This window comes from Miniopterus schreibersii (assembly GCF_964146895.1).
Source record: "Miniopterus schreibersii genome assembly, chromosome: 11".
NCBI lineage: Eukaryota > Metazoa > Chordata > Mammalia > Chiroptera > Miniopteridae > Miniopterus > Miniopterus schreibersii.
The window spans coordinates 4175966-4196509 of record NC_138111.1 but is presented as its reverse complement, the minus strand read 5'-3'; the positions used below and the strand labels follow the sequence as shown (position 1 = coordinate 4196509).

The window sequence follows — 20544 nt, the reverse complement described above, 5'->3', positions numbered from 1 at the left end:
GGGTTGGAAGTGATGTTGCAGAAGAAAATGTGGTGCTATGAAAAGGTAAGGGTGATCTTTTGGGGCGGAAAAAGCAGGTTATAAAACCATATGTTCAGCTGGGCTGCATTCAGGTACATTTTTAAATGCACGAGCCTGTGGAGCCAGGCTGGAAGGGGGCCATCCATCGAGAGCACGACGCTGGGCGCTAAAATACATGCTCACGAAATCGCCCGAACCCCAGGAGCCAGGCCGGCACGCACACGTCACCTCCCGCAGATGTGGGAACGGGGGCGGGAGGGCGGCCCGGACCTCCTCCCGCCTGCTGCACGCGCCCTGGGGTATTTGATTCCCCCCTTTCCCCGTGTGTCGTGAGACGTGGTTTTTGGTGTGTTTTTTTGTTTTCTTGTTAATCTCCATCGGAGGGAGGGGGAGAGAGAAACATCGACGTGAGAGAGACACATTGATTGGTTGCCTCCCACAGGAGCCCCTCCCGGGGCCACCGCTCTAACCCCTGAGAACACGGTCCAGGGCCTGAACCACGCTGTGTGTGTGTTGCAGGCTGTTGATGGAGAAGGGGGCGGATGACAGCCGGGACGGTGGTCATCACCGGGGGCATTTTGGCGACTGTGATTCTGCTGTGCATCATCGCAGTTCTGTGCTACTGCCGGCTACAGGTACTGGGGGGGGCTGCACGTACTGGGGGGCAGGGGGAGGGCCTCAGAGGGAAGCCAGGAGGGTGGCCCTGTAGGGGGATGGAGCCCCCCACAAAGCCTGGGGCCCAGGAAGGGGGAAGAGTCAGGTCTCGGATAAAGTGCCAAGCAGACAGCCCTGGCCTGACTCTGCCTCTGGGGGCTCAGTGACCGCGGCTGCCTGGCGCCCCTTGCCCAGGGCTTCGCAAACACTGAGGCTCACAGAGGGTAAGGGACTTAGCCAGCGGCACACAGCCATCGAGGGGAGGGCAGAGGTGAGCGCTTGAGCCCTGCTCTCCCCCACCCACACTTCAGGGCAGTCTGGGGTTGGGGGGCGGGCACATCTTTCTGAGGAAGGAGGGGAAGCCACGTGCAGGCCGAGGCAGCACACCCCAGTGCTGAGGCCAGGCCGCCTGACCCTTTCGTGCCTCGGTTTCCCCACCTGCACGATGGAGGTATTAATTGCACCTGCCTCGGCTGCTACGGGGATAAAACGAGCGAACGCTTCGTTGCAGAGTGTTCGGCAGGGCGCCCGGCCTGAGTGGTGGTTGTGGGTCCCGGGGTCAGTGCCCTGCCCGCCCCGGCCCCCTCTCTGTGCTCCGGGGGAGGTGGGCAGTGGGGTCACCAGCCCTGTGCCCGCAGTACTACTGCTGCAAGAAGGAGGAGCCTGAGGAAGACGAGGAGGAGCCCGACTTCGCCGTGCACTCGGGCCTGCCCCCGCTGCACTGCAACCGCAACCTGGTGCTGACCAACGGGCCCGCGCTCCACCCCGCCGCCTCCGCCGCCTTCGGCCAGAGGTCCCCGCAGGCCCGCGCCCTCTGCCGCAGCTGCTCCTACTACGAGCCGCCCACCTTCTTCCTGCAGGAGCCCGAGGACCAGGGCGTGAGCAACGGAGGGGACCTCGTGGGCTACGAGGCCCTCGGCCGGGAGGGCGCGGAGCTGCCGCCCGGGCCCTTTGCAGGCCTGCAGGCGCTCAACCCCGGCCGCCTCTCGGCCATGCGGGAGGCCTTCTCGCGGAGCCGCAGCATCAGCACCGACGTCTGACAGGCCCACGCCCCTACCCCTCCGCACCCCCACCCCTCCACCCTTCCTGCCCGCCCCACAGGTTTGGAGACCATGGAGGGGTCCCCGCGGCCCGCCAGCCTGGCCCCAGACCAGGACCTGGGCTTGGCCCAGCCTTCGTCCCACCCCTGTCATCGCGGGGCCCTACCCTCAGGGAGCTCCAGGGCTCGCTGCAGGGACAAGGCGAGGGAAGGCAGGCAGGGCCAGGGCTAGAGGTGACCAGGGCTGGAAGGGAGGCAGGGGTGATGCAGCACAGGCGAACCGTGGCGTCCAGGTGAGCACCGCAGAGCGAGGCAGGGCTCCTGACCCCCTCGCCATTTAGCACAGGTGGGGTGGAAAGTGGCCTCCACTCAGCCACCCCTGGCTGCGCCGCCAGCCCTGGCACTCCCTCCCTCGGCCTTAGTCTGCCTACCTGACCCAGGACGGGGTGGCCACGGCAATGCTCGGGGCCCTGCAGCCCGCCTTCCCTGGCGATTTCAGACCAACTACTTTGTCCCTCCAACCAGAATGGGAGATGGGGGGCTCTGTCTCTCCACCCCCACCACACCCCTAGCTTCAAGTGCCAGGCAGCTGAGACCTAGGCTGAGCTGATCTCTCTGCAGAATCCCTCAGAAGGGGGAGTTTCAGGGGCGACCAGGCCTCAGGGATGCACAATCGGTGATTTTGCCAACTGGCTTTTTGGTGAAAGAGGCCTTGTCCCAACCACCTGCTCCAGGAGTGTCTGCACTAAAACAGCCCAATGTTCAGACCTGACCTGGCGGGGTGGACAGAGCCATGGACCGAGGGCTAAGAGACCCACTCACTCCCCATGAGACCTGAGACAGGCCCTCCCATCCTGGGCCTCAGCCTCTGGGAGCCCTTCAAGCTCTGGTCCCGGGGAGACAGACCCGTCTCTCCCTGCCCCGTTTCTCTGGAGGATCTGGGAGCCAGGCAGGCCTGGCCACCCCGCCCTGCTCTGAGTGAAGGCCTCAGCTGAGCCCACTCTCCACCACGCTGTCAGTGGAGCTGGAGGTCTCCCCAGGAGACCCCTCTCGGCTCCCTCTCTCTGGCTAGGGAAGCAATGCCCAGTGGCCACTGGAGAAATGTCCCAAAGCCAGGGGCGCCCACCATGGGGGACGCAGCTCCTCACCCTGGCAGAGGCAGCATTTCCTCTCTTTGAAGCATGCCCCCCTGCCCTCTCCAGGGCTCTCTCTGCCCCTGGAACCCTAGGGTAGGGTAGGCCCCATCTACCCAGGAAGATGGATGGAGCTCCGCAGCCACCAGCCTTCCTATAAGACAAACCTATGAGGGCAAGTGACCGTCCCTGAGCCATGGGCAGTCCGAGCTGCTCTTACTCGAAACCGCTGATGAGCTGAGACGGCTGGACTGGACGTGCGCGGAGCTGGCAAAGACTTACTATTTTTAGTATTCTCAATTTTCCCCCTCATCTTCCTTTCTCCTCCTGCCTCAGTTTGGACACACTACTGGAATTCATCCCAGAGGTTCCCAGAGCCCCACTCACCCCCCCTGCCCTTGTGGAACCCCACGCGTTTGTTTCTGATGCATCAGCTTGGGGGGCGGGCGGGGGGGGGGGCGAGGGCCAGGAGGTGGCACTTCCTGGGGCCGTTACGTTCCATTTTCCTCTTTCCTTTGCTAATCTCTGTCCTCTGTGTAGATTCATAGATCAGTTTGAAATGAGAGAAGCACCACCCATGCGCGTTCACTCAGGCCCACTGCGGGGCCTGCGGGGAGCTGCCCACTCCCCGGGCACAGCAGGAAGCCAATAAACGCGTCTTCAGCACACCGCACCGCTGTCTGCAGCCCCAACCCTCTCTGCACCTTCTGGGAAGAGCTGTGTGCAGCCCGGTGCCAGGCGGAGCCCGCCTTCTCCTGTCCAGCCCGTGGGGTCAGGGCTCCCTGCCCGGAGGGGTGGCCACAGCGAGCCACGTTCGTCTTTGAGTTTCCCCGGGTGCCGTGTCCATCTTCAGAGACTGGGGACCATGGACGTAAATTCTGAGCTCCTGGAGAGCGGTTGCGGGGGACGGGCTGGGTCACCTGGGGCAAGTGACTGACATCTCTGGGCCTCAGTCTTGGCATCCGCACAGAGGGGTGATTATGACAAAGACTAATGCAGCTTTTAGGAGGGGACGACACGGAGCTGGCAAACTGGGCACAGAGCCTGGGCACAGGCATTTGTGGGCGCACGATAAGTGTTGGCCGAAAGGACACAGGAGAGGAGATGGGGGTGGAGAGTGGGGTGAAGAGCAGGGGTCAATGACAGGGCACGATGGTGGGGACACTGGGTTACGGTGACTCACCTCAGCCAGTGACCTTGAGCAAGCCCACCACACAGGCCTCCAGTGTCACTCAGTCACACCATCCTAAACACTGCGGGGCCCCTGCTCTGGCCTCAGTCTGGGGACAGGCTGGCCCTGCATCCCAGGGGAGCAGCCACTTGCCATCCTGCAACCTGTCCCCAAAGGAGACGCCGCTGTGGCATCCTCGCCCTGCCTGGTCCCACGTTGCTTTCAGCGTCCCGGACACCCCCAGGCTCTCCTCTTTGTACAGGCTGTTCCTCTTTTCCACACTCCTCCCCACCCTTTCATCTGGGAGAGCCACTCCTGCTGTTGGACCAGCCTAAACAGAACCTCCTCCGGGAAGCCCTCCTGTGTCCCTGCGCCCCAAGTCCAGATGAGTCCTTCTATGAGGTCTCGAAACGGTAATGACGGATGTTTCCTGAGCTCTCAATGTGGGCCCCTACCCTCACGTCTCATCTCCTCCCTCTGCCCAGCACATCCTGAGTGGGTGCTTTCTCCCGAGGTTTAAATTATGGAATTTTCGCCAGCATCCCCCAAGGGCCCTCTAAGCTCCCCCTTGGTCCTCACAGGCCCCCATGTTTTACTAGGACCCTCCAGGCGCCCCAGGTCTCCCACTCCCAGGTCCCCACCATTGGTAGCCTCAAGAATTTGACTCAGTTCTGACTCCAGCATCGAGTCCTGGTGGCCCCTGAACGCTCCTGCCTGCGGGCTCCCCACTCTGCCACCTGTCATTCCTCGGGGAGCCCGCAGCTCCAGCCCCAGCCCTGTTCCCAGACCCGAGGCCTCAGCAAATCTCCCTGAAGCAGGGAGCTGGACGCCCCCCCCCGACTCTCACAGCCCCCCAGCCAGAGCACTGAGAGCCCACGATGCGGCCATAAATACAACCTCTTTATTAACATACAGAGTACTGACGGAGACGACAACAGGGATGCCGTGAGGAGTGCCCCTTCCCGGGCGTAAAGTGCGGTGGGTCCCTCCGTGAGTGAGCTTGGTGTAAGGGAAGCGCCGGGTGCTAAGATGGGAGATAACGTTCCTCTGGAAGGAGGACACCTAAGTGGCCCAGGACCCGAGGCAGCACCCGCATCTTCCTGCCTGCCCTACGCCCCCTCCACCATCCGCCCTGAGGCAGACGGGACCTTCCCAGGCCGCCCAGAGAAGGGAAGGGGCTCGGAGGCAGGCGGCTGGTTACCTTCACCTCTGGGCTCTGGGCTCTGGGCCCTGGGCCCTGGGCAGCTGGGTGCTGGGCTGGGTGCTGGGGGCAGCAACCACAGACACACCAGGCTCAGGCTCTAAGAACAACTGCCTGCAGCAGGGGTGGCTCTGTCTGGGGAGGCCGACAGGCGCTGGGGGGCTCTCCTTCCCGGGGAGAGCAGAGGCTCAGTGTCACGTCTTCACAGCCCCGGGCGCCCTGCAGGGAGGGTGTCCATGGGGGCCCCAGGGGCGGGGCGCTCGGGTCTCTCAGGCAGCAGCTGCCAGGCTAGGAGTGGGGGGGCCTGCAGGACCGGCAGCACGCCTTGCTATAGTACCAGTGGCCGCAGAGGTTCACCTTGATGGCTAGGGCGCAGTTGGTGCCCGGCTGGTCCTGGCAGCTGTCATCTGGAGAAGGAACATGATGGGAGACATCAGGATAGGACCCTCCTCCACCTCACCCCACTACTCCCACTTCTCTTTTCCTCAACTGAGGGAATGAGGTCTGCACGAGGGTGGCCCTGGGTGACAGCACCTGTGGACAGGTGGCCCATACGTGCCCATTCCAGGCTCAGGGGCAGTGGGCCTCCCAGCCCACTGCAAGCACTCAGGCTCTATTTCTTTGCCACCCCTTCTAGGACCTTCATAGGTCCCGACAGGTGGTTTGACCTGTGCTCAGGGAAGGGTGATGTCCAGGGACCAGGATCTGGAGGAGCCATTGATCTCACCCCCAAAGTATCCCTGGGAGGCCCACAGGTGACACCTCCACTCAATAGATCCAGAGCTCATCACCCACCCACAGTGCCCCACTCCAAGCCTGGCTCGTCCATCTTCCGGGTGCCGGAGCCAGAGATGCTTCGGCCCCTCGCCGCCCTGCCTCTGTGTGCCTAGCACTGAGTTCCCACCCCCCACCCACAGCTGCCCTCCCATCTTCTGAGGTCAATGCTCTTTCCCAGGTGCAGGTCTCTGCATGGCTCCTGGAGACTCTGAGCACCAGTCAGGCCTCACCTGCTATCCTTCCTGCCCTCACCTCCCAGCCAGGCTCAGCCATTCCAGAGGGAACCTTTGCTCCCCAACACGCCCTGGTCTCTGAAGCCACGAATGGCCCAGTCCCCTGGCTGATGTCTGCACCTCCTTGAGGCCTGGCTCTGCTCACAGCTCCTTGAAAGCCCTGCCCCACCATCAGCCTTCCCCCTGCTCACCTGGGGGCTCTGTGGGACAGGGCTGCAGGTCGCAGGCCTGTCTGCCGATGGGCTTTACCAGCGGGTCGCAGCCACGGACAATGTCGGTCCCTTGGTAGCATTTCACATCTCGCATCCGCACGCCCACCCCACAGGTCTTGGTGCACTGGTGGGGAGAGTGGGTATGAGAGACCCCGCCATCTCACCAGGCTGCTGGGTCTCAACTAACACAGGGCACAAGAGAGCTGGGGTGCCGAGGGCAGGAAGGGCCCTGGCTGGCAGTCAGGAGACTGATATTCAGCCCCACCCAGTGCTTCCTTAGTCTCCCTGCCTGCACAGAAGGGGGTGAGCCCCTCCTCTCTCAACGATCCCTCCAGGCTTTCCCAGGTCCTTCCATGCCCAGGACATGCGGGCCAGGGCCCAGGGAGAGCGCTGGTTTTCCACTCCAGTAAAAAGTTGTGTTCGCTGTGGGCCAATGAAGCAGAGCTTCCAAAGCCACCCCCACCACCGAGGCTCACTGTCCAGATGTTGCCCTCGGAAAACCCCGCTGAGCTACCCAGAACACCAGGGACAGCTGCTGACCCCAGTTATCCGGCCATCCTCCTGTCAACAGCCCGTAGGCGGTGGCTCCCTCTCGCTCCCCCCACGAGGCTGACCCCACGTCACCCAGGCCCATCTGGGACCCGGCCCTCGGTTCCCTGGGCCCACCCTCCAGTCCGGTTTGCAGAGGACTTGGTAGGGAGGGCCGCCCACCGTGCCCCCTCCCAGCTTGGGGCTGGCCCAGTCTGGAGAGACGAAAGGCTGGCTCGGCACTGAGCACAGAGGACAGTCAGCCTCGGGTGGACGCCCAGAGGAGCCTCTGGACGTGCCCCGGCGCCTAACTCTCTGTCCCTGGGGAGTGGATGCAGCAGCTGGAGGAACAAACTCTTACCGAGCCTCCCCCCCAACACCCCCACCCCCGTCCATGCCAGTCACCCCTCACCCATTCACTTCATCAGGGCACTGCGGGGATGCCCCTCCCCCAGCACTCCCAAGCTGTCTTTTGGGCTCTCCCCCCTTCATGGCTCTCCCCCTTCCCAGGCTGGCACCCAGCACAGCGCCTGCACCTAGTAGGTCTTGGCCGCACCCACAGCTGCCCTCCCATCTTCTGAGGCTGATGCTCTTTCCAATGTGCAGGTCTGGGATGGCTCTTGGGGACCCCAAACCCTAGTCCAGCCACACCTGCTGCCCTTCCCACCCTCACCTCCCAGCCAAACAGCCATTCAAGGGGGCCCCTTGCTCCTTACCATGTCCTGGTCTCCGTAGCCACTAGCCCCTCCTGGTCCCCCTGACTGACGCCCCCAGGAAAGCCCCTCACCTCCCCTCAGCCCCTCTCTTTCTCCCCAGGGTCCTTTGGCTGACAACACAGAATGAATAACTACTTGTTCTGGTTCTCGAATGAGTGCCTGTGCTGTAGGGTGAGCAGAGGTTCATCTAGGTCAGGGTTTGAGCCCAGATGCCACCCTGAGTCTCCCCACTGAGAACCCTGGGCCTGGGCAGGGATGGGGGCGTGCGGAGGTCCCGGCCCTTCCCATTCTGAGAGGGGGTAGCACTCATGGAACCCCAGGCTCACCCCCATTTCACCCTTAGAATCTCCACCTTGAACGCTTAAGTTTTGGGATGTGGCATCTACCCACCAGGTGACCAAGAACACAGAAGCCTCCCTTGTGGGTGTCTGAGACACACTGTGGAATATAACAGTCACTGTCCTAGGCTTCCAGTCCCATGTGACACTGTGTCATTCATCTCTTCCTATTCAGAGTTGGCCCATGAGGAACCCCTAAGGGGCCACCTGGGCTGTCTGCCTCATGACGGGTGGCAGGCACATATGTTGTCAAATGCATGACTAAAAGGCTGCAATGCAAGGCCAGAAGCAAGCCAGGCTAAGAAAGGCCCTGGACCAGCATTGCAGGGATCCCAGAGGTGAGATCCAAGAAGGCTTCCTGGAAGAGGTGGCTCTCCTACCAGCTGACTTGGTAGAGCTGAGAAGCTTTCCAGGGACAGAAAGCCGTGATGGAGGCTACAAGGGGGACTGAGGCGCACTTGGGGCAGGAGAGGAGGTACAGAGACAGGATCAGCCCTCAGGCCTGGCCCCAGGCAGCCTCAGAGGGGCCAGCGGTGCTCACCTCAGACCACGGGCTGGTGTACCACTTGAAGCAGGGCCTCTCGAAGCACGTGCTCTCCTCAGGCGGCTTCTTGGCCAGCCCGCACTCGGGGCCACTGCGTGTCTGCGGCTTCCCATTGGCCAGCTCCATGCACAGGACCAGCCTCTTCTTCACGCCTCGGCCGCAGGTGGTGTTGCACTGAGGCCAGGGGACAGATGGGGGTCAGAGGGCAGAGGCCAGGAGGACTAGAACCAGGGCCCGCGGGGACTCGGGTGGTAATGGCTTGGTCAGTAGCCATTGGGTGAAATGCTGAGATGGGTGGCAAAGTGGCCGAGAACTCTTTGGCCCAAAAGGGATTTGATCAGAAGCAATTTAGCAGAAAACCATCCGTTATGAAACCGAAATAGTTAATGACAATTTGGCCCAAGATGCTTTGGCGACGAGAGGTCACCTGAAACAGCTGGTAGAGGGCAGTCGAGTGGAGAACAATTTGTCTGAAACCGCAGGCTGTGACCATGAAGTTGGTCATGAGAACAAGGACCGTGGGCCAGAAGCAAGCACAGCCGCCAGCCCTTTCCTGGTTTTCCACGTGTGGGGAGTGTGGGGGCCACGGCCCTGGGGACGGGAAGGGACAGTGCTCCGTCTGCATGCATTGCTGAGCATTTGCCTACTTAGATTGGGACGTTTTAAGGAGTTTTCCTACCTTTTTGGCTTTTTCTATTTCAAATTAATTTTTTAGGGACTCGTTCCATTAGAACGTACAATTAAGCCCTCGTTTTGACCAGTCTGTCGGTCCGGCCACTTGCCAAGTGCTCTCCCGGGCAGCGGGCCCTGCGCTGGGCTCAGAGCACTCACCCGCTCCCAGTCCTGGGCCAGCCAGTGGGCAGGGCAGTTCTTGTCCCCACAGGGGTGGATGGCCAGCGGCTTGGTCTCCATTTGGCACTGGGACTCGGGCACCACCCGCCCGTCGCTGGTCTTGCAGTACACGTGTCTGATCATGCGGCCCTGGCCGCAGCTGCCACTGCACTGCAGGGGGACAGGGGGTTAGAGCCCAGCCCTCCCGGGTCCCTGCCGCGCCCCCTGGGCAGCCTGGGGCAGCCGTTGCCGTGGCGACCACGTTTTAAATAACGTTTTCCGTTCTAATTACAGAAATATTGCGCGCTTGATAAAAACACACAGAGAGAAAAAGCACAACCAAAATTCCCAAAAGGTCATCTGTGCACCCAGCACCCAGAGGGGACCCCAGGGAGCATCTGAGCATCTTCCTTCCCCCACAAGAGAGACACAGACAGACACGCAAGGAGACGGACAGCGGGTCACAAAGGGGGCTGCCATGTGGGCCGCCTGCTTTTGGATAAAGGTCTTGATTCTTCATAATAACAAGGAGAAAGGCCAGTTCTCCCCCCAAACCTCACCCCAGAAAAAAGGGGAGACCGAGGCGCAGCGAGGCGAAGCACCGGGACCCACTCTCACTGGCCACCCCTGGAAGCCCCCCTCCCAGGGCCCTGCCCTCACCGGCCCCCAGTCAGAGACGGTCCACTGGCGGTCACAGGGGGGCCCCGTGCAGTCCTTCTCCCCCACGGGCCTGGTGTTGGGGTCACACAGCTTCTCGTCCTCGGAGCAGCGGATGTCCCTGGTCACCACACTGCGCTCCCCACACTTGGCCGTGCACTGTGAGGAGGGGCGCCCGCGGTCAGGGCCCTGCGGCAGGGGCCCCACCCGCCCCCGCCCGCCCCGCCCGCGCCCAGGCACCTCCGACCACTCGGACATCTCCCACTGCGGCCCGCAGGCCGGGTTGCGGCAGGTCTTGCGCTCCTCGGGCCGCACGGCCTCGGCCGCCTCGCACAGGTCGCTGTACACGGAGCTGTCGAAGCCGGGCGACAGCATCTTCCAGCAGCGCACGATGCGGAACTGGTAGCCCTCGCCGCAGGTGCGCGAGCACTCGCTCCAGCTGCTGGTCTCCCACCTGCCCGGAGGGGGGCCTTCAGTGACCCCGCCTCCCTTCCCGCGCAGCCCCACACCCCAAGGGAGTGCACCCCTCCTCCTTCCCCAGGGGTCCCAAATCACAGGAGCCAAGCCAGACAGGACACTGGTGAGGCCCCACGGTGGAGGCTGCTGCCGTGGGGACCCCGAGCCCCCTAGGAAACACCTAGGTGGGGTGTGGGCGGGCACCTGGAGCGGGCGCTTAGAGTGGGCTTGTTTGCCCAAGAGCCCAAGCTACCTCCACCTGCTCTCACCCACCCCCCTGGAGACTTTGGGGAGCCAGGTCCTGGCCCTGGCCCTTTGCTCACACTGGGATCACACCCCCGAGTTCCAGAGCCCAGAACCCGCCATGGAAGCTCTGAGGGGAACAGCAGGACCCAGGGCCGCACCCCCGCCTTCTAAGAAAGGAGTGAATGGCAGGTAGCGGAGACCCTGAGTGGGCGGGGGAGCAGCCAGGAGAAAGGGGCACGTAGCAGAGTCAGGGAGCAAGGTGAGCTTGCTCCTCCTACACAATGACAGGTGACAGCAGGCTGACACCCTCGGGCTCATCTGGGACCCCTGCCAGCTCCCCCCCCCCCCCCCCCCCCCCCCGTGACCATGACTGGGAAGAAGACACAGAGGGCTCAACCTCTGATCATCTGTGAGGCAGGACGCGGGCCTGGGGCTAGAAAGATGGGGCCTCGCCCTGGACGGGTTGCTCAGTGGTTAGAGCATTGGCCGAAGACTGAAGGGTTGCAGGCTCGATCCCCAGCCCGTCAGGGCACATGCGAGAGGCAACCAATTGATGCGTCTCTCTCACATCGATGTGTCTTTCTCTCCCCCCCTTCCACTGTCTCTGAAAAACCAATGGCAAAAATCTCCTCGGGCGAGGGTTAACAAAACAAAGTAAAGAAAAACGGGCCCTCCCCCGACATCACAGGGACAGATAGCCCACTTGGAATCTGGGGTATAACCCCTTAGGGCTCGTAAAATCCTCGCTGCACCAAGTAAGCCCAGGGCAAAGGCGTCACCCATAGTAGAGTAATGTTCAGAACAGTTTCTCAATCTGCTTCGGGAGGCACTGATTGAGCACCTACTGTGTGCAAGCACTGTAACAGATGACACTACAGACACCGAGGGACTCTGACAGGCAGGTCAGCGTGGCCCCTCCCCACCAGCCCCGCCAACGGAGCCCCCTGAAGGAGCAGGATGCTGACTCCTCTGCTCCTCTGGGCAGAAGCAAAGCAGAGCCCAGCTCCCCCCACCCAACACACACCCTGCCAGGGGCACTGGGTGCCCAGTACCTGGGCTGGCACTCCCTCCCAGCACAGAACTCCTGGACCGGCTCAGGGCGGGTGAGGGCATCGCAGTAGCTGTCGTCCACCTCGATGCCATCATAGCGGACGCACATGGCGTAGGTCGACATGACCCCTGGGTTCAGGACAAGGGAAAGACCTGTGAGCCACACGTGAGCACCTTGGAGACCAGCAGGCAGGCCAGGTGACCATGGGCAAGTCACCTGGCTGCTCAGAGCCCAGCTTCCTGGTTTAAATCGGTGATAATGACAGTAACCAGGTTATAGAATTATGACAGGAGAGCTCAGTGAAGACAGCTTTGAGGATCTGAACTCTCTCTCCGCCTGTGTCCCAGTCTGACCGCTACGCTTTGTACCCCCTCACCCCCACTCCATCCAGCCCAGGCTGGGCACCAGTTCATATGTCACAAACCCTGGGCTTTGAAGAAACTCAAATTGGTCCCTGTAAAGGCACATGAAGCCAGGTGTCACTAATTTTTATTCATTCAACAACTACCCATTTATGGGTGAGTGGGTGGGTGAATGGGTGAGTAGATTGGTAGGTGGGTGGGTGGATGGGTGGATGGATGGATGGATGGATGGATGGATGGATGGATGGATGGATGGATGGATAGGTTGCTGGGTGAGTGGATGGATAGGCTGGTGGGTGGATGGATGGATGGATGGATGGATGGATGGATGGATGGATAGGTTGCTGGGTGAGTGGATGGACAGGCTGGTGGGTGGATGGATGGATGGATGGATGGATGGATGGATGGATGGATAGGTTGTTGGGTGAGTGGATGGATAGGTTGGTGGATAGGTTGGTGGGTGGGTGGATGGATGGATGGATGGATGGATGGATGGATGGATGGATAGATGGATAGGTTGCTGGGTGAGTGGATGGATAGGCTGGTGGGTGGATGGATGGATGGATGGATGGATGGATGGATGGATGGATGGATGGATGGGTTGGTGGATAGGCGGTTGGATGAATCAGTGAGTGGGTGGGTGGATGGATTAATATAGATTGGAAACCTAACCATTCCGGCCTCCCCAGATATTCTATTAGATCATCAGGCCCCCTGCCCTCCTGTGGCATGCTTATCAAACTCCCTCTTGAACAATCTTTATCCAATGTTTCGTGTGTTTCCCTTTCTGGGCTCCCCAGGACTCCATAAATCCCATCAGGGGACAGTATGTAAAGGGCCAGCTCCAGCCTTGTATTGTTGATTCCTTGACCACCTCCACCCTCTACTTCTCTGCCCTCCTCCCTCAGCACCCCCATGCCTGGCACCCAGCTGGAACACAGGCCACACTCGCTAAGCAGTGCTGCGTCCCCGCCAAGGAGCTAGGATGACTCAGGGTAGTTGTCAGCAACGGTGAAGGCCTGGGTGGGGTTAGGGCCTGTTATCGTTGTGGTTGTTACTGTGTGTATAAGAGAGAGAGGGAGGGAGAGAGAGAGGGAGGGGGAGAGAGAGGGAGGGGGAGAGAGAGGGAGGGGGAGAGAGAGGGAGGGGGAGAGAGAGGGAAAGGGAGGGAGAGACTCGCCTTCCTAAATGATGCAGAAATGGACCCCCCTGCTGGGTGGCCAGCCCCCGGGAGGAAATCAGTCCCCTATAACTGGAGAGCCCCAGCCCCCTCGCTCTCCCTTCCCTGCGCTGTGTGTCTGAAAGCCAGGGGCTCCTGCCTCTCCAAGCCCCAGCCCTGGACTGAACAAAACAGCCTGGGAAGCAGCACACACGGGGATTCTTTCTTTTTTCTATGGAGGACGGGCCAGGCTGCAGTCACGGACCCCCCTCTGCCAGCACTGGGCTGTGCAGTCTGCAGCCCTCTCTGCGTGGGAGGCTGGCTTCCTGGCCAGGTCTGCTGGGAATGTTCCAGGCCTCAGACACCAGCTCTGAGGCCCAGAGAGGTCCAGGACTGGGGACTCACAGACCCCCACCAATGCCCAATTATTCATTCACTCCCTGTCCAGTGGGGACCCGGCAGGTCCCCACCAAGAGAATCTGGAATTCAAGTCCCAGCACAATCTCCCCTGGTGGGGTGACGTGAATATTGTCAGACTTTCCAGGCCTTGGCTTGCTCGTCCCCAAAATGGGAACCTCCCTGAGATCCTGGGAGAGAGAAAATACCAATTTTCTGGACTCCCTTCTTCATTGCCTCAGTCTTGAACACAGTGCTTCCCAAACTTTCTTAGACAGGGAGCCCTTCCTTTAAATCGGTGACCACAAAACAGAGGGGATGAAGCTTGGGGTCCCCGGGCTCCACTCCCCTCACTCCTGTGTCCTGGGGGTGCCAAGGAACCATTTGAAATCACTGAGAGAGCACCAGCCAGTTGGCCTGCGTTTCTACCACCGCAGAGCATCTTTGAAGAAAACAAGGCAGCCTCCCTGTTTGCGGCTGAGCTTGGAGACAGGAGATGTGCCTCCTTGATCTAAAAGCCTTTCATGTGACTCCTCAGCAAGCACAGGATAGCAAGGGCCCTGCGGCGTGTCGGTAACACTGCTGGACAGTCACAGATGCCACATGCCACAGGAGGTTTGTAATCACCACCACCTGGCCTGGCCTCGGTGCCCATGAGACAAGGCTTTGGGAGGAGCGGGCCACTCTTGAGCAGCACATGCAAAGCACAGAGTGAGTGGGAGGCGGTGGCACAGGGCCAGACCTCTCATTTCACATCAGTCCCCACGACCACGTTTGACAGGTGCATGTCCTGTTTTACAGGTAGAAAGTAGAGGCTTGTGGTATAGTCCACCAGATAGTGCATCTCAGGTGCTGGCTGGCACCCCACAAAGCTTGGCTTGTGCCCTCCAGGTGCCAGGGGACAAACAGTGTGTCCCATGCCCTGCTCAGGGAGACTGGGCCCCAGATTCCAGCCCAAGAGCCAACACAAGAACCCATTGTCCCTTCTGAGCCCTGCAGGGTCACCTCGCCAGCTCTTCCCTTGGGCCCATATCCTAAGATGCCAGCCAGGGCTGCAGGAGATGTGACCAAGCCCAAACCACTGGCTGCCCAGGTCTGGTGAGTGGCTTGCCTTGTCCCCCTCACTGGCCAGAGGCTGCAGGGGCATCCAGTTGAGGGAAGGGGCTGGGGCAGGGTCATGAGCTCTTTACATTTTCATAGCAGCCCCAGCTGTCGTCCAAACCCAATTATGAAGTCCCGGATGTAGACAAGGTGGCACTCGGGTCGTCCTACCACATTTGCGAGGGTCTTAGAGCTGGCTCTGACCTTGCAGCAGCTCCCAGGAAGGGGGACAACCAGAGCTGGCAGCAGATGGAACCCAGTCCCTGGTGGCTGCAGCCAGTGTCTCAGTGTGGTGGTGGCCAGCCATGTGGACAGACAGACATGGCTTCAAGTCTCAGCTCAACACTTACTAACCACCTATGTCTGCCTGTCAGGCCCCACCAAGGGGTCCAGTCCCCCTCCCACCTCCTCCTCTGATGAGTTCACAGAGCTCAAACCATGTTCTTGGTCCTAGACCACGTGGGCCTGTCTCCCCCTTCCTAGGTTCACTGTAAACAAAAGTGAGCCACCACCACCCGAGATTTCTTACTTGTAACCAAAAGGACATTTGTTCTAATAGACATGATATGAATGCAATCATGAGGAGCACTGAGGGGTGTGCAGAACCTCACCCGGTCCTCAGTAAGCAGGATACCCAAACCCCTGTGACATCAAACTACCTCCCAGATCAGCGATAAGCAGACAGGCTCCCTGCGGGCAGCGGGGAGCGGGAGCAAGTGAGGGGGCTGCAGCCGGCAGCCCAGACAGTACCTGTGGTGCAGGTGGCGCTGCAGGGCTCGTGGGACGAGAGCTTCCACCGGTACATATCCGCCGGACTCACGCCTTGCTTGCGTGCCTTGGGCCTGGTCCTAAAAACAAGGCCAAGCAGAGAAGGGGTGAGAAGTCACAGCACTCACTGACGGGCTGGAGTTTCCCTCGGGGTGTGTGTCATCTGTTGGGAGGCTGTGCTTTTATGTGACAGCCCCAGGCAGTGCCCCACCTGTTAGGGTAGGAGTGCCCACTGTCTAGGCCAGATAGATGGGAGGGAGCACCCATAGGGTGGCATGGATTAGGATGGAAGGGACGTTTGTCCATCTCAGTGACAGTCCAAGCATCCTGCACAGCAGCTTGTCACAGCTCCTTCGGCCGGGGGTGGGGGAGAGTTGTGGAGAATTGGGGCCAAACCAGCATTGTGACTGACGCTTCCACACACTCGCTTCTCACTATTACCTTCTAGCATCCGAGAGTGGATCCCCCCCCGGAAGGGACATCAGAAGGCACCTACGTGCTGAGAATGTACCAGGACTCTCTCCTTCGGATTCTGATTGAATGGGGACACTAGCCATTCGCCTCCGATTATCAAAATAGAAAAGCTCGGCGCAGACGGGGGCGTGGCCGCGTCCCCTCCAGACGCCTCTGCCCAGGTCTGCGATGGCCGCTCTGCGAGGAGAAAGGCACGCAGCCTCCCTGCCAGCAACCAGCCGGGATTCTTGGCTGGAACTCGGGCAGCCGGAGCCAACTATTGTTAGGACTGTTTGCTTCTTTGAACCAGTGGGTGTGCTGGGCCCAACCTCAATATCCGATGTACAGGCTCCTTGGGGACTCAGCAGGGGAGGAGAGAAGTGGCTGTGGCCGAGGCGGCAGCTCCCAGAGCACAGGGCCTGCGCTCCGGACAGGGAAGTCTGGCTTCAGTGGGCCCCCGGGGTCCCGAGACCCGTGGAGCCAGAGAAGGGGACAGGGCGATGGCTTAGCTGCCGTACAGTGTCCAGGCCTGGGTCTCCCTCGGGGATACTGCAGCAGGCCCCCACCCCAGCTCCACCTCCCCTGGGGCCCAGAGGAGCTGGCTGGAGAGGAGAGGAGCTAAATTTCACAGCTCGGAAATTTGGGCACATCCTCAGGTCCTTTCCTGGGACCTGCTGTCAGGCTCAGGACAGTTGCAGGACAATGTTGGCTTGGATTCCAACTTTGGGAATTTCACGAGTGGGTGAGAATTGCTGTTACAGTTTGCTTTTGCATGAACATCCCCTAAAGGCCCACCAGCTCCCGAGAACCAGGAAAGAATCTACCGACTGCTGACCTGAAATAATGAATGTATTGATGTTGCTGCATAAACCAAGGGAGGGGCCGAGGGAAGCGGAGCAGGGAGAACCAGAGGGAGGGAAAGGCGGGGCAGGCGGTGAGCAGGTGGCTGCCTTCACAGCTCCTCAACGCCTCCTGGGCCCCCACCCGGCGGCTTCACACCAGGAGCCTCCCAGCCTTTTCACAGCTCCTCTAGGGAAGGGGAAGGTCCCCCCCACCCCAGTCCTCCTTAAAAATGAGAGGAAACTCGGGGATGTAAAGTACAGCATAGGAAATACATAGTCAATAATATTGTCATAACTGTCCATGGTGCCAGGTGGGTACTGGAAATACCTGGGGGAGCACTTTGTAAACTGTATGATTGTCTGACCACTATGCTGTACACCTGAAACTAATACAAAATAATACTGAATGTCAACTGTCATTGAAAAATAAAAGAGAAAAAAAAATGAGAGAACATTTTAAATGCCCACCCCCATTTCTCCCAGACCCTGTCACCTGAGAACAAAGGACCCCTGGAGAGCTGGGTGGCCACCCAGCTCGGGTGAGCCCTGTGAGCAAGGCCCTTGGGGGTGGAAGAACCTGGGAGATCTCTCCCTAACATTTGATTTGGAAAACACTGAGCTGTGCTGATTGGGTGGCCCACCCTCCTTTCAACAGCTTTAAATCCCCCCAAGAACAAGAGAGGAGCAGGTCCCGAGCCCTCCCCCCCACCGGGGAGAAGTCATCTTTATCTAATTACACACTCCTGGGCCAGCAGGCGGTGACTCACTCCCCACTCCAGGGAGAGTGGCCCGTTCAAAATAACCCTTCGATTTTAAGCACAAATGGTATTTCTGGAGGAGCTGCCTACTGTGGACAAAAGGGGGCCACATGCTAAACCCGACAAGCTCAGGGGAGGCCCGAGTGGGGGGCCTTACAAACTCAGAGGCCAAAAGCAGCCACCTAGGATGGTCTGAAATGCAAACTCCCTAACTAAAAGCCTTGGTGGCCGGTGGTCATGCCCCAGGCCGGCATTTTCCCCTAACAAAGGTCAGTCTTGACCTCCACTGAGCCTGCCTGTCGGCTTTTTTTTTTTTTTGCCTCTATGATAACATACCTGATAACATACCTTTGGAACATCAAAGCAATTTTTTTCCCCTAACCAAGGTCAGTCTTTACCTCAACTGGGCCTGTCTGGGTTTTTTGGGTTTTTTTGCATCTATGATAACATACCTGATAACAGCAGAGACCACAGACCCCCTCAGTGTTACTGTTACCGCGTGAATTCTTGACTGTTAACTATCCTGCACCCGCCGGATGTAAACGGAGCACAAGTCCGTCCCTGCACGTCTATCATTTTACTCCTAACCCGGTTCTAAAGATTGCCCCGCTTTGCTTCCTCCCGCAGCCCTAATCCATCACCAGTGGGCTCACGTAGCCCCCTTAGTCTTCCTCTTTGGTTCTGACGTACAAAGTAAGTGGTAAAACAGCCATTTCCAGAGCATTTTCTCAATCCTTTGAGATTTTGCTTCCTGGCAATTGTCGTCGGTTTGGCGCAAATAAACTCAAAAACCTCCTTGCAGGTTAGGGCATTTCTGACACTGACACGCCAGGAGGAAAGCGCCCAGGAGATCGCCAGCCCTCCCCCCCATCACCCGCTGCCTCCGTCGGGGAGGGAGATGGTGGCCCCCCGCCTTGCTCCTGCGCCCCAGGCAGGTTAGGCTCTGGGGTGACGGCGCTTGTTTATAAATGAACCAGAAGGCTCTGCTCGCTTTTCTTCCCTCCAGACTGTCTAGGACGTTTGTCCCCACCGTCTACAGCTGGGGCCGGGGCCTCCCTTGATTGTTTGAGGCCGCCCCGAGGAGATGAAAATAACCTTTCCTTTCTGGGCCGCCCCTTTGATTCGCCCTCTCGGGAGCAGACTCGGCTTCCTGTGTTTGGACAACTCGCCCAGACGGGCTATTTCGGGGCCGCTTCAGCCTGGTGGTTTCCCCGCCTCTCCCAAGGCCCTTTATCTTAAAAGACCATCTTTGGTCTCCGCCGGGCAGCATCCTTTGATGGCTGCCAGCGGGGAGCCGCCCCATCTCTCCACGTCTGCGCCTTTCTGAGGGTTGACAATTGATTATATCGATTCCTGCGACCCCACAAGCACTGAAAACCCAATGTGCCCCCATGGGGCTGAAGGGGCGGGTTAAGATTCAACTGGGTGGAGGCAGGAGAGACTCTAAAATGCGGCTTAAGGACCCACAAGCTTATGCCTGACCTGGCCCTTGGGGCATCCTCTGACAAGCTCCTCTGTTAGGGATGGGGAAACTGAGGCCCAGAGAGGGTCCGAGCTGTGTCTGAGTCACATGGTTGGCAGAGCTGAGATGGAGACTCAGGTCTCCAGACACTAGTGCTAGAAGGGTCCCTCCCCCACTCTGGAGGTTCAGTGTATTACTGATCAGTTCTGTGGACGAAAGGGGGCCACATACTAAACCCGACAAGCTCAGGGGAGGCCTGTGGGAGGCCTTACAAACTCAGAGGCCGAAAGCAACACCTAGGATGGTCTGAAATGCAAACTCCCTAACTAAAAGCATTCGTGGCTGGTAGTCACGTTCCAGGCCGATATTTTCCCCTAACAAAGGTCAGTCTTGACCTCAACTGAGCCTGCCTGTCGGTTTTTTTTGCCTCTTTGATAACATACCTGATAACATACCTTTGGAACATCAAAGTAATTTTTTCCCCTTAACAAAGTTCAGTCTTTACCTCAACTGAGCCTCTCTGTCATTTTTTTTTTTTTTTGCATCTATGATAACATACCTTTGGAATATCAAAGTAATTTCCTTTTTTCCAGATTCCTCAAATCACAACCAGCACCAGAGCAGAGACCTCAAATCCCCTCAGTGTTATTATCAAGTTAATGTTAACTACCCTGCACCCACCTGTGTAAAAGACGTAGGTGTCTATCATTTTCCTTTTCATCTAATCCCAGAGGCCCCCCCCCTTGCTTTCTCCCGCCTCCCTCATCTATCACCATCAGGTTCATATAACCCCCTTATGTCTCCCCCTTTGATTCTGACGTATAAAGTAAGTGATGAAACTGCCATTCTCTGGAGCATTTTCTCAATCCGTTGAGATTTTGCTTCCTGGCAATTGTCATGAGTTTCGCTCAAATAAACTCATAAAAATTCCTACAGGTTTGTACATTTCTTACGTGAGTTCTGCTTGCTCAGCCCTCACTAGGTACTTCCAGGAGCCTAACGTACGTGACGATGGCCCTGGGGTAAGAGGAGCCCACCATGAACATTCAGAAACCAGGCTCAGAGCTCTAAGCAACTGGCCCAAGTGCTGGCTGGTTGGAGCCCTGCCCTTTGTCCATGAGCCCCCTTTCTCAGACTCAGATCCTGATGCCCAGGGCAAAGCCTGTCACCTTCTTCCAGCCACTGGATTGCATGCCCCAAGGCCCCACTTCCTGCAAGCTTTTGGGCCCCAGCTGGGAGCAGAGGCCCTAGGGCAGCCACCCAAGGCTCCAGAACCTCCCCTCGGTCCACATTTGCAAAGAAAAATTCCACTCAGAGCCCTTTAGCTGTGTCCCGGATGTGCCCACAAGCTGTATGGCCTGGGTATGTCATGCAAGCTGGGGCCCTCAGAAAACTGCTAACATGCAGGAGGACACACTAGAACCCAGGCCTCTGA

General features: G+C 59.1%; 2 protein-coding genes across 2 annotated transcripts in view; one reads left to right on the top strand and one right to left on the bottom strand.

Moving 5' to 3' along the window:
- The first annotated feature begins 540 nt into the window (after window positions 1–540).
- Window positions 541–3519, top strand: FAM163B (family with sequence similarity 163 member B). The gene is made up of 2 exons (XM_081151589.1): window positions 541–656; window positions 1314–3519. Exons 1-2 carry the CDS (start codon window positions 564–566, stop codon window positions 1713–1715), a joined length of 495 nt encoding a protein of 164 aa, XP_081007715.1. The 5' UTR covers window positions 541–563; the 3' UTR covers window positions 1716–3519.
- Window positions 3520–4898: 1379 nt separating this feature from the next.
- The window catches only part of ADAMTSL2 (ADAMTS like 2), a 30384-nt gene continuing 14738 nt past the window's right edge, over window positions 4899–20544 (bottom strand). The window contains exons 12-19 of the mRNA XM_081151566.1: window positions 15577–15674; window positions 11810–11936; window positions 10296–10509; window positions 10059–10214; window positions 9399–9569; window positions 8565–8741; window positions 6421–6565; window positions 4899–5626 (exon numbers count right to left, since the gene is read on the bottom strand). Of these exons, the coding sequence (XP_081007692.1) occupies window positions 5508–5626; window positions 6421–6565; window positions 8565–8741; window positions 9399–9569; window positions 10059–10214; window positions 10296–10509; window positions 11810–11936; window positions 15577–15674 (1207 nt within the window). The 3' untranslated portion in view covers window positions 4899–5507. The remainder of the gene's footprint in view (window positions 5627–6420; window positions 6566–8564; window positions 8742–9398; window positions 9570–10058; window positions 10215–10295; window positions 10510–11809; window positions 11937–15576; window positions 15675–20544) is intronic.